Source organism: Cheilinus undulatus, linkage group 18 (genome assembly GCF_018320785.1).
Source record: "Cheilinus undulatus linkage group 18, ASM1832078v1, whole genome shotgun sequence".
NCBI classification, from domain to species: Eukaryota; Metazoa; Chordata; class Actinopteri; order Labriformes; family Labridae; genus Cheilinus; species Cheilinus undulatus.
This window is the reverse complement of record NC_054882.1, coordinates 32,889,077-32,902,156: the sequence shown is the minus strand read 5'-3', so window position 1 is coordinate 32,902,156 and position 13,080 is coordinate 32,889,077. Positions and strand designations below refer to the sequence as shown.

The following is a 13,080-nucleotide window of genomic DNA, read 5'->3' as shown; positions in this document are numbered from 1 at the left end:
TATTATCAATTTTGCTGTGTATTTCACTTTCTTATAGAGGTGTGACTTTACATGAACAACCTGGTTGAAGATCTATTCTCCTGTTGTTCTTGCCAATAAGGAAAGATCAGATTTAACCATACATCACCTCAGTAGCTACTCATTACTCAGTACTTAAAATGAACTTTAAACTAAATACTTTTTTGACTTGAGTAGATTTTTAACTCAGTATTTTTACTTTTACTAAAGTAAATTTCAAGGAGGAAGGACCTACATTTATTTATTTATTTTTTGGAAACTAGTCCAAAACTTTTTTCAGCTGATATCTGGGTGATTGAGAACCTTTGGGTGACTGGGACAGGGACAGTTGACTAGTTACATAAGCTAGTGTCAGCATTTGTTTTTCATACCTGCTTTAATTGTTCAGTAGTGCTTAAATTTAAAAATTGATTGATATGTTTTTGAGCTAAGGACCATATGGATTTAAACAGACAAGCAGGAAAGTTAGGATTGTTTTTTGCTAGCTAGCAGCAAGAAAAAAAAATCTAGGATATCAATGAAAATGTTTTGTCTTATTATTATACTTTATGGTTTTTGGAGATCTGCACACATTAGACAGGGAAACACAGTGAGATAGCATGGATGATTCCAAAAGTTAAGGCACGATATGAACATCATTTTTACTTTTTTGTTGCAGAAGCACATTTATTTTAAGTTTACATAAAAACTTTGACGACTGATCAGTTTTGACAATCTTTGCGGTTGTCTGACATTTTTTTGTTCCTTCGCTGGCGTATTTGATTCAAGAGCGGGATGATAATTCCCACTTTAGTTACAGAAATTCAATACCCAAATAAACTTCGGCTGAAATAATGTAAAGACTGCTAAATAACATGGTTATTCATTTAAGAGCTGGATCCTCTCGCTTTACTGAGTCGTATGAGAATGTGAAACATCACCCTCTGCTGGTAGACCCAATTTACTACATCTGTCGCTTAGTTATGACGTTGTTCACGTGTGTTTTCCAGCATGGTAACCTCCATGGACTGTAAATAAAGCCGGCAGCGAAGCGCTAATGAGAGCACTTTAAATGAAGTAGGTGAAATAAACAATATTTGGGGATTTATTTGCAAGCTGTGGTTTAATTAGTATGAATTAATCTGACGTTGATTCGACGGATGAGATACTTTAATTTTATATTAGGTTATAATCAGAAGTCATGGCTATGCAAGCGCCCTTTTCTGGACTTTTCTTGATGCATAGACTGTTAAGAATAAGCACACCCGCTCATATACAGCTCAGTAACAGGATTATACTCGGAAAATTACATAAATGTGGGAGGGTGATGAGAACGTTTTCGACTTCAATCGTGGATTATAAAGAAAATGAAGGTGATAATGCAGAGTCTTCACCTTTAAGCACTAAGCTGGCCTACAAGCGTGCACTGCTGTCCAAAAGGAGAAGGCCCTTGTCCCCCCTGGAGAGGATCAGTGGCATGCTCCCCCAGGATACCCTGAGCCATGAAGTGATGCAACTGAGGGAGCAGAACCAGCAAGACCCTGAAGATGGGACAAATATCCAGGAAACAGTTGCACAAGAGGAGGTTGGACATGAGATTATCCCCAGTGAGGTTGATTCAGATACCCCTCATGCTCCAGATGTTGATGAGGAGTTACTTAGTGCAGAGACTCAGCCAAACACAACATTTAATGAGGACAGAGGTTTAAAATCGTCCACCCTTCCAGGGGAGAACTTGATTGCATTTGGGGAGCTGCTTGTGGCTGAGTATCACAGGCAGGGGAAGGTGAGCTTCAGGAAGATGTTCGAGCTGCAGAGAGGGGCACGGCTGATGAGCGGATGGGGCATCATCATGCATGATAACATAGCCGGGCAGCCTGCGGGTTGCTTCTTAAAAACAAGCAGGGGTGTTTCCCTCTTCATACGCCGGGCCAGTCTGGAGGATTATGTGCTGTTCATGAAGAGGGGGCCGGCCATCTCCTACCCAAAGGTGAAGTATTTGATTGTAGACCCCAAATGAATGTGATTTTTTTGTTGCTCTTTCATTCATCATCCTTCTCATATCTATTGTATGCGTTTCCCCCCCAGGATGCAGTGACCATGTTGATGATGATGGATGTGACAGAGGGAGACTGTGTGCTAGAGTCAGGCTCAGGGTCCGGGGGCATGTCTATGTTCCTGTCCAGAGCAGGTTTGCATTTTCTCTCTCTGGCTTTCTTAAATAGTGGTAGAAAAAAGGCTTCAAAGTTGAGATTCTCCACTTGGAAATCAATTTAGCTCTTTCATGCCTTAGTTGTTGCAGTACTTATTTTATAACCTTATCATTTCAGTAATTCATATTTAACTTTTCAAGAAGTTTGATTTTAAAATTAGGTTACAGTTTTCCAAAATGACTTCTGTATTCAGATATTATATGAATTGCATTAAAAAAGAAGAAGTTGGAACATTGTTTAAACTTTAAATAAACTCAGACTACAAGTTTAAAAATCCTCTATATTCTTTTGAATATACCCTTGGGGATCAAAAGTAGTTACTCAGTACACTGTCTTATTTTAATTTTTTACTTGAGTAGATTTAAAGACCAATACCTTGACTCTTACTTGAGTAAATTTTAACCAATGTAACTGTATTTTTACTTGAGTACAATAGTTTGGTTCCTTTCCCTCCCTGGTAAAAGTATATTTTTTTCCCAGAGGGGTTTCTATGGTGTATGTTTCACTTAATATTTATACATTTTTAGTGTGCATGCATGCCAGTCTAGTACCAACACTCTTTTACTGTGTTCTTGAATATTCCACAACTTTCTCAGTCTTTTCCTACCCCTGTCCCATTTTTTGGAACATATTGTATGCATCACGAGATCAGTATAAATATATATATCCAAAAAAACAAAAAAGTGCATCAGCTTGTAAATCATACCTCATATTTGTGCAGTGTTCAAGAGCTATAAAATTTTTGAAAAGGATTTTTAAAAAATCACTATTTTCTGTTTTGTTTTGTTTACATTTTGCACAGTGTCCCAACTTTTTGGGTAATAGGGTTTAAATGGCTATGTTTAATGTAACACTTTCTATGTGCCATTGTGATATTTCTGGTGCAGGGGTGAGCACTTTAGCCTCAGGGCAAGAAAGTTCCTGCTTTAATTTCCCATGAGACAGGGTTTGCATAGTCTCCTTGTGCATGAGTGGGTCCACTCCAGGTCCGACGTCCTCCCACAGTCCAAAGACGTGTTTGTTATGCTGATTAGTGACTCTTACTGTCCGTAGGACCACACCATGCCAGCTAGTAATGCCTCTTGCCCTCCTGCAACCTTGTGCGGGATAAGTGGAATAAAAATGAATGGAAATATCTGCCACAGAGTTGACAATCCACATTATGTTCATGTTCTTCCCAGTTGGCTCTAAGGGTCGTGTGCTGAGTCTGGAGGTCAGAGAGGATCATCACAAAAGAGCTGTTCTAAACTACCAGCGGTGGAGAGCAGCGTGGAGTCAGCGAAGAGGGGAGGAGTGGCCCGACAACATCCAGTTTCTCCAAGCTGACCTCTGCAATGCTTCCTCATTCCTCACTGGCCAGGGATTCCACTCGGTCAGTGTGTGGTTTTGGCTTAAAGATGGTGTTATGTAGAGCATTTTATATGCAGTCTGAGAAATTTTGATGACTAACAACAATACCACATCACTTAAAACGAGGTCTCATCAATAATGGACTGTCTGTTACAGGTTGCTCTTGACTTAACCAGTCCTCATCTGGTGTTATCCACTGTGACTCCACATCTGCACCCTGGAGGTATTTGTGCTGTCTACCTCGCCAAGTATGTACCTTTACTGTCTCACTGTCATCCTTTATATCTGTTACCAGATAATGTAAACCTAAGAAACAAGGGGAAACAGTTAGCCTAATACTGGTCAAAGTTAGTAAAAAAGTAGAGAAAATCCAAGTTATAAATGTAATGTCAACCTTTCAGTACCATTCATAAGTCATAACAGTAAAATATTTTCCTACTCTCCCCGTGTGCCCTTGAAATTATCCATTGTTCTTTTTTTTTCTACAGAAGAATGAATTTTTTTTTCTTAATTTCCATTTTTTGGAATCAAACAAGCTTTATTAATATCTGGCCACCTTGACCAACATTTGATTCATTCAGGACTGTATTGCTACAGCAGATGAGACCTAACCTTTTTGATTGCCCCTCTGTAACACAGCATAACACAGGTCACTGACCTGCTGGAAGGGCTTCGATGTCTAAAGCTCCCTCTTCTGCGTGAAAGCATAGTCGAGGTTCCGATCAGAGATTGGCTGGTGGCCCCAGCCCTCCAGAAAGATGGGAGATACTGCAGTCGGAAAGACCCAAGACTGATTAAAGTCCAGGGGGAGGATGAGACATCAGCTGGCACTGACAAAGGTGATTGACACGTATATTACCAACACCTGTTATTTTGTCATATTTTTTTCTTGGTCATGAGCTCCTCTTTGAAAAACTTTATGTTTAAAACAGGAGAGACGGCAACAGAGGAACAGCCAGCCTTCGGGAACGTCCCCTACATAGCAAGGCCACATCCTGATCAGAAGAGCCACACAGGTTAATCACACACAATCTGAGCCCACACCTGTGAAATTCACCATCATTTAAACAGCTTATATTTCATTTTCTAATGTAAATATATTCTCATTTTGTTCTTTATCTTTGCAGCGTTCCTAGTGAAACTGAGGAAGTATGTGCGATAGCTACTCTGCCTGTAAAGGATCAATGACAAAAAAGAATGATTCAACCAAAGCTGTTTTCTTCCTGTGGCAAACTTGGGGAATAGATAAATTATATCAAAATGTTTTGTTGGTGTATTTTTTTCTTCACTTCAGTGATACATTTTGTAAATGCGAAGTGGAAAAGCATGGAAAGCGACTGTTAAAATGTTAAAAAATATGCCTGTGGAACAAATGTTAATAAAACTTGGTAGCAAAGGGCATATCAGACTCTACAAGCTCAAATATACAAAGTTCAAGCTTTTATTAAAAACTCAAACAACAATGCTGAACCTGAACATCGGCAACAATTTAGAAAAGAAAAAAAAAACACCCAGTGGATTCCCAGCATGTGACAGGCACGTAAACATCAGTGGCTAAAATGACAAATGACTCAGGGTTTGATTTTGTAAAAAGTGGTCTTCAAAAGATCCCTAAAGTGATTTAGTAAATAAATAAATAATCAAGAACACTGTGCAGGTAAAACTTAGACAAGGTGCTGCTTGTTTTCACAACTTTGAGATGCAGTTAATGACACAAACTCATTTTAACTAAAAATATTTGAATCTCTAAGGAGATCAACAAAAATCATAGACCCTTTACTTCTCTGTTATTGTGCCTTTTGAGGAAAGAGATAAGAAACAGAATGTGAGGCTGGAAGCTCTGAAACTGCAGAGGTGTGTGTGTCTCTACTCTTCATTGATCCATTCCATGGAGGCGTCGTATGAGGAGCAGCAGGCCGACTCATCACCTGACAGAGGGAAGATGCAGAGATGTGTAATTTAGTACAAGATAGGGTGGATTTGATGACTTTTATAGATTTTATAATCAGGGTAGTTTTAAATGGCCAGTGTTACATGGTGAAGGTGAGATAGGTGTGGTTTATGTTTAATTCTACAACTGATATACTGATGTTAATGTTGGGAATATACTACGTGGACTTGAGGCAGTAGTTTTCAATGTTTTAGCCCAAGGCACACCTAAGATCAAGCCAAAACACCAAATTCAAATTAAACAGGCTGTTTATGCTTGGAAATCCTCCAGTGTAGCTAAATGAAAACAATTATGAAAAGAGGAGTGGGCGAAAATTCCTCCAAACGATGTGAAGACTCATCTTCAGTTGTTTCAAACTCTTGATTGCAGCTGTTGCTGCCAAGGGTGGCACAACCAGTTACTTGGTTATGGCTTTTGTTTTCACTTAACAAAATTATCATTCAATAACTGAGTTTTGTACTTACTCAGGTAATGTTTCTCTAGTACTAAAATTTGTTTGATCTGAAACATTTCAGTGTGACAAATGCAAAAAAAAGAAAAAAGAAGAAATTGGGAAGGTGGTAAATACTTTTTTTACAGCACTCTACCTGCTCTTGGTCTAACTGCAACAGAGTAAACACTTTGCGGATTATCATGTGATGCAAAAGGGACTATACAAATTTGCTGACTACTCAAGCAATCGGTAGCAATCAAATACTGGGGTAAAATAATTTAAAATAAATAAAATTTAAATTTAAAATTATAAAACCAAACTGACAGGTTCCTCTCTGCACCATCTTAGTAGTCTAAATGAGGTAAACAAAGCTTTTAAAAGAATTTAATTATTTTCAACCTAAAAATGATTAAGAGGTGACCAGTGTGCACTTGGCTATATTCATATGATTTATGGGATTGCAGAAGAGTATTTGAATATAAAATCATTTCAGATACTTGTTTTTGTCTTTTACTGTAAATTAACAGGGGGACCTGATCTGTAGGGCGAATCCTAAAATTTGAGAAACTACAGAAGAAACAGTACTGACATAGGAGCTTCCAGGGCACCAGGAAGTGATCCCAGAACACGCATGTGTCTAGGATCACTTCCTGGTGCCCTGGAAGCTCCTATTTCAGGCATTTCTCCTTCATTATGAGATATTAATAAATGAAAACAGAATGTTGGTTTTCTATTTAATAAATACGCATTATGATGTGCAATTTTTTAAACAGAGACCTCAATTCTAAAGAAGGAGTAATATTGAGAAGGGGACTATGGAGGTGGGGGAGCTGAGCAGTGCTGGTGAACAGGCTGGAAATAATGACTGTAGGTGGAAGCCATGATGCTGAGGTCAGTTTGGGCGATCAAACTCGCAACCTATGGCTGCCTCCATGTAAGGACATGTCCCATTACAGTTATTAAAACTAATAATTTCTCTGTCTTAGGGAAATATTGACGATTCTGTAACACCTCAAATAAATACATTATATAACATTAGATTGGTCACTTTTAAATTAATATAGATATTTGAGTGCAAAAATTCTACATATTGTATCTTTATTATAACGTATTTGCCAACCAGTGAATGACACGGGTAGCGGGAGTGAAAGCTTCAGCAGAGAGAGGAGCAGTGACTATCGTAGTGTCACTTATTCTCAATAAAATCCTGAATATTTGTGTCAAGTTGAGGATGTGTTGTTTCTAAGTTCTTTAGAAAATAAGCACTATGAAACAAAGTTTTTAAAAGGGTGCTCTGATTAATCAGGTTACTGCTTAATATCAATGCCACTCCTACAGTAATATTTGTCCTAAAAAACAAAAAAGTGAGGATTTCAAGAACATGCACAGTCTATTATGAACACCATACATGAACCAAAATATATGTCCGTATATAAATGTATCCTGATATTAAAGGGATATTTAGTTGGAGCATATTGGTGAAACCTACTGGAAGGCTCCTCGACGCAGCAGCAGGCAGAGTGCTCAGTCTGGGGTTTGGCCCTGATTTTCCTCCAGCAAGGGGTCAACTTCCTGGGTGGGGTGATTTCCACTTGCTTTGCAGAGATGAGCGGCCGATGAAAGGCTGGGTTTTGGGTCTGTGCAGTAGAGCCCTTATCCAAGCTGGTGCCCCGTTTACAGAGGGCGCAGAACACCGGAGAGGCTGAGGGGCCGCGGGGAAAAGGAACAAGGGACTGGTCACTGTACTGCCGCTGGGCATATCCGTGGTGTTCAGAGCGATTTCGCTGCCACAAATAGTGAGAGGGCACAATGGCCATTACCTGATAGAGAGAGTGATAAGTGGACATAAATCAGGAAAATAAAATATGGACAGTTTTGTGAAGGCACAAACAAGCAACACAAAGTAACAGGTGTGGAAATTCTAGCATCAAACACTAGCTAAAACAGTAATGTTTCAGTCTCGTAAGGCCGAAGATATACTCGCTGTCAGCTACGCATGATGACTGCCATGTGTCGGCTGTGCACATCCTCAAAAATGCAACCCAGCCACAGAATGAAACGTGGAAGAAGCAGAGTAGAGATGACTTATCTTGATCCGATCGACAAAAAACAACAAAATTCAAGACTATATTCTTGCATTTCAGAATTTTTAAATTGTTTTTTTAACCCAGCACTCATAGTTTATTTACAAAATCTAAAAAATACTGCCTACCGGAAAGAGATCAAAATGTGTGCAGTAAAAAGGGAAGTCTCCACTTTTGCTTGTGAAAACCTTTTGTTTTTCAAATTTTGTGTACATAAGAATATTATGAGAAACAAATAGTTATAAAATAGGCCATCATCAAACTCTTGTTACAACAAAAAGACTGTGATGGGCTAAGAATTCTGAACAGTACTTTTTAGGGTAACATTCTCCTCAGCCAAGTTTATTTAAAATTACCTTGCCTTTGGCTGACTACACACTAAATCTTTTCACATCCAATTTTGGGTCGCATCTGCCCTTCCAAAAATCAGAAATATCGAACTTAAATATAAAATGCACATATCTGATATATCTGATTATAGATTGGGCTGCCTTTGACGACTGAATACCTTAAATAGCCAATGTGAGTGATGTTAAGAAGACAGGAAAGCGTCACCAACAGGGTGCTGTATACTTTTACAGCTCACAAGCTTGGCAGTGTCATAAGGAATATACCATCTTCTCAACAATGGTGTAACAGCCAGCTGACAATATCCATCTTTCCATATTTGTTTTATTTCTGCAGTCTATTTTAGGTTCTGTGAGATCACGTCCGTTGAGCATAACTACCAACAGGTTTGTTTTTTGACCTTGTGTGTTCATTTGGAGAATTTTATCATAAAAATGTCTGAAACTGACCTTATGTCTTTCCCAGGTATTTAGAATCAGTCTACGATTTAACAATTGTCTTGGGGCGCAGATGGCTGAGCGCTTAGGTCGTGTCCCTGTCCTCCTCTCTAATAAATGCATAAAAAGCCCAAAATTAAATTTAAAAAAAAAATCCTATAGTGTGCACCTGTTCTCTCATTCTGACAAGCGATCCTCTCTCTACCTGTGCAGGGTTTTTTTTCTGGGGGGGGTAATCTTGTTTGGCCTGTGCAACTTCTCATCATAATGGCAGCTTCATGTGAAGCTGCCCAGCCAATGAAATGCTGCACTCAGATGAGGCACAGCGAGTGAAGACAGCTGCTGCAGGGACAGAGAAAGTCCCAGAAAAACAAGTGAATTTAGGGAAAGTACAGACGCTGTGCTTTGAACTTTCTAATCAAAAAAGAACAGACTGTCAGAACTTCATTGTTCTACATTAAATTTGTTTTGGCTTTAAGTAGATATCTCAATCTCTTCGTGACCCAGGTTATCTTATACAGGCCTGGTTTTACTGGACTAATACTGGACAAAATTATATTACATGTGAGATGAATTTATATTCTGAACCTTTGCTTGAGGAACTTATGTTGAACAGGACCTCTGAGAATTTTAATTGCTGACCCCTGGTCTAGTGTATAGCCAACCTTAGGCACCTGCATGGTACTGTGTCTACCTCTTCACAGCAGCGCCTGCTGACAGCAGCTCTGTGGTCCATACGAGCCCAGAGTTTGTCTCGCATCTTGATAAAGCGGGGGAACTGTTTCCTCCAGTTCTTTCCCAGCGCCCAAGGAAAAATCTCATACTTATTTTCTTCCTCATCTTCCTCCATGGTATTGGCCAGATAACTATGAATAGAGAAACATGAGTCAAATGCAGGGCTACAGGATATTTTACAAGACTAACAAGACACAAGGGAGGAGCATTGATTTTTTTTTTTCCTCTTTAAAACTTACAGTGCGATGAATAAATTCTTCCTGGTGTATTCATCAATAGAGAGGCGAGCTCTTTTGAAGTACACAAATGTCATGGCTAGAAGGTACTGTTGAAAATAAGAGAAAAACTAAAGTCAGAAAGCCTCACAAGGCTTCACAGATATGTACCTCTCAGTAAAACATTTATCTACAAATTTACCTTGTCAGTCATTTTGTAGCAACTATCCATCAACAGGAAGCCATGGACCAGGTCATCATCTGGAACCAAACACTAATATTCAAAAATCAAATGCCAAGTAGTTGTTTTTCTTTTTTAGTTTAAGATTAAGGCTGATTTAAACATGTTTTATTGAGGCTATCCATTTACCAAAAAGTATGAAAAATGCTGTCATTTCCTGACGAGAGATGACAAAAGTTGGAGGCATTATTTGGGGATTATACATCTCAATCCATTGCTTATTCCGCTGGCTCTTCTTTGGTGGGCCCTCGGCTTCTTGTGTTTTCATCCACAGACGTCTTCTGACTTGGCGGGAGCATAAAGTATTGGGTTTGACCTGGACAGTTACTGATGGAGGAGTCTGGCACTGCTTGTGTGTACGCTTCATCATGCTTCAGTTTGGATCATCTGTAGAAAAGAGGTGTGCGATGGGTTCAGAGAGGACATTCAAAGGTGATCCAAGAAAAAAAACAAATATTAATTCATAGCTGTAAAAATTACCCTGTTATACTGATTTTATATATAATATAATATATTCTGCATTGCAATCAAAAAAGGCAAATAAAAAGTACTGGCTTACTCTGTTTTTTTAAATAAAACTAAGCTTCTTCTTGGTTTCAATTAACTAAAATTATTTTTATATTTTAGTTTTAGCAATTTAGTTTGTTTTAGTGACCTACAATAACCTTGATTTAAATGCTCATAGTATTACTGCTTATTGTCCAGACCCTTGGTTCAGAGGCAGGGGACGAGGCTCTGTCTGGAAATCCCATTTGAGCATATTAACAGAAATCATGGTACAATACTTCTAAATAAGTCATGCAATGGTTTTTAGGTAAAATACTTTGTTTTTAGGGCTAATTTTTGGGGGAGATTTAAACAAAAAATAATTAAAATTTATGTTAATTTTGGCCACAAGATATCACTATTTTTTTTTTTCACATCAGTTGTGGGAGAGCTGAATTTCTCTTAGATACAAGCAGGCGGGCTCAAAGGAAAAAAGGTTGGGGACCACTGGTTCAGACTACCAAGTCTGTCCTAATTTTGGGTACTTAGTGTTGTGGGGACTCAATAAAACTATATATTCTATGATATTGATGATTATTGATATGTTGTGCCAATAAGTACCAAAGCTTTTTGAAGTAGGCCTGTTCATTTTTAAATTTTTTTTATTTCTGAGCCAAAGCTGAGCTGGGTGGACCTTTTACTTGAGGAAAATGCCAGCAGTTCAACTGGATTTCAGCCAAAAATAGCAAACTGCACAAATGCATAGGACAACATTTGAGTCCTTAAGTGTTGCCAGAGTATTTATGCAAATTAGGTAATGTGCAGGAGTTTGCTTGTACCTTCAGTAATTCAATTTGGTTCCAGTTTCCCAAACATTTGTAGGTGCCCAGGACTTCTAGCTTTGCTGTTTTAGTATCAACAGGTATCTGTATTTTTTTAAGTTTTACTAGTAATTTATCACATTCTATAATCCTGGTATCGTGACAATCCTACTTCTTGAAAAAAAATTAACAAAGCTCGTTCCAAGATTTAAAAAGTTATGTATTTTTTTATTAGTTTTACTTTCTATTTAGTTTTTACTTTTTTTTTTTCAATTTCAGTTTAGTTTTAATTAGTTCTTACTGCTGGTTTTTAGTTTAGTTTAGTTTTTATTTTGCAAAAATGCTTCGTTTAAGTTTAGTTTTCATTAGTTTTAGTGTTAGTTTTAGTTTTTTTCAGTGATGTAGGATACCTGTCTGGGACAAAACCTAAATAGGCTCTTTACTTTTCACTGTAATTATTAAACCTTAGTATTTAGAAACCACTCAAGACCTAAATTACCATTGTGTGAAGTTATCTTCAACCAAATCAGGATATTTTACTCTCTCCTGGCTTGGGTGTTAATGTCAGTCACTATGCTAGTGTCAAAGACAAACCTAAGGAGATTTTGTTTCTAATTCTATTTCATTTTAGTTTTGTAAGCACACGATACAATTTTAGATTTCATTTGAAAGCTTAGTTTTTATTTAGTTTTGGTTTACTAAAAGGATTTTTACATTTTAGTTTTAGTTGCTTGGTTAGTTTTAGTTAATTATAATAACACTGGCTTGGTCATTTTTTAACCTGTTTTCATCCAGCTCCGTTAGCTTACAGCTTAATGTTGACCTGAAACTGACGTTAATGTTGACGCTAATTAGCAGGCAGCTAAACAGTTGATAACACCCACCTTAACACAGGGCTAACTGATGCTATTTCAGTATATCATTATTGTTAGCAAAGCTCTTTGGTTAGACTTCTGTAGTCTTGACAAACTGCTAACCTCTGTATGTCTCTATTTTGACACTGTGTTACATCATAGTTTAGCAACTAGCTTAAATTTCTTTAAGCACATAAAATGATCGAAAATTGACACGTTGATGTATTTAAAACTCCTATATCAGCGAAATAAAACATAACAGCTCTAAAATATCCAGGGAATATTAACTGACAGAGATAAATTCTTACGATTTAGAAGTCTGATAAACGGGAAAGTCGGTCACCAGCCGTTTCAGCGTCGACCAGAGAAGATCCGAGTTCATGCAAGCACGCGCGTCTGTTACCTGAACGCGGGAACGCGCATCGCGCAACCGCCTCTCTTCTTCTACGCCTTCTTCTGCATCCTCTTCATCTCATCGAGATACCTTATACTTAGCAGGGATAACGCTAAGAAGAAACGTATCATTATCAGTTCAATGAATAAAAACGCAATCTCTTTCCACAGTCTCGTACACTGGTAGCAGGGGCTGTTTTAGTATGCTGGAGGCAGGGTAAGGTGTGGTGTCATTTTTTGCTACCCATCAAAAATTGCTACTTTGTGGTTCTGCGCATGCGAGCGCATGCGCCCTATGCCATCAGTGTCACGCCCATAAGGGTTAGTGTTGTCCAGTGATCCCCAAACTGGGGTACTTGTACCCCCAGGGATTCGCAAAGGGACGTAGGAGATACGCGAATAAAAAAATAAAAATAAAAACATGATTTGAAAACAACCTGATTACATTTTGAAACTGCCGTATAAATAGACATACAATACAATACAAGAACTTTATTTATCCCCAAAGGGAAATTAAATCGT

General features: G+C 38.2%; 2 protein-coding genes across 2 annotated transcripts; one reads left to right on the top strand and one right to left on the bottom strand.

Moving 5' to 3' along the window:
* The first annotated feature begins 1,002 nt into the window (after positions 1–1,002).
* Positions 1,003–4,824, top strand: trmt61b (tRNA methyltransferase 61B). Its single transcript, XM_041812946.1, has 7 exons — positions 1,003–1,987; positions 2,086–2,188; positions 3,392–3,582; positions 3,717–3,808; positions 4,200–4,399; positions 4,493–4,576; positions 4,688–4,824. Exons 1-7 carry the CDS (start codon positions 1,199–1,201, stop codon positions 4,720–4,722), a joined length of 1,494 nt encoding a protein of 497 aa, XP_041668880.1. The 5' UTR covers positions 1,003–1,198; the 3' UTR covers positions 4,723–4,824.
* A 161-nt stretch (positions 4,825–4,985) lies between these two features.
* On the bottom strand, positions 4,986–12,695 carry spdya (speedy/RINGO cell cycle regulator family member A). Its single transcript, XM_041812952.1, has 7 exons — positions 12,474–12,695; positions 10,134–10,391; positions 9,966–10,024; positions 9,788–9,873; positions 9,508–9,679; positions 7,434–7,764; positions 4,986–5,488 (listed from the first exon to the last, which is right to left on the bottom strand). The coding sequence occupies exons 2-7, from the start codon at positions 10,372–10,374 to the stop codon at positions 5,427–5,429; spliced, it is 951 nt and encodes a 316-aa protein (XP_041668886.1). The 5' UTR covers positions 10,375–10,391; positions 12,474–12,695; the 3' UTR covers positions 4,986–5,426.
* Between the last annotated feature and the right edge of the window lie 385 nt (positions 12,696–13,080).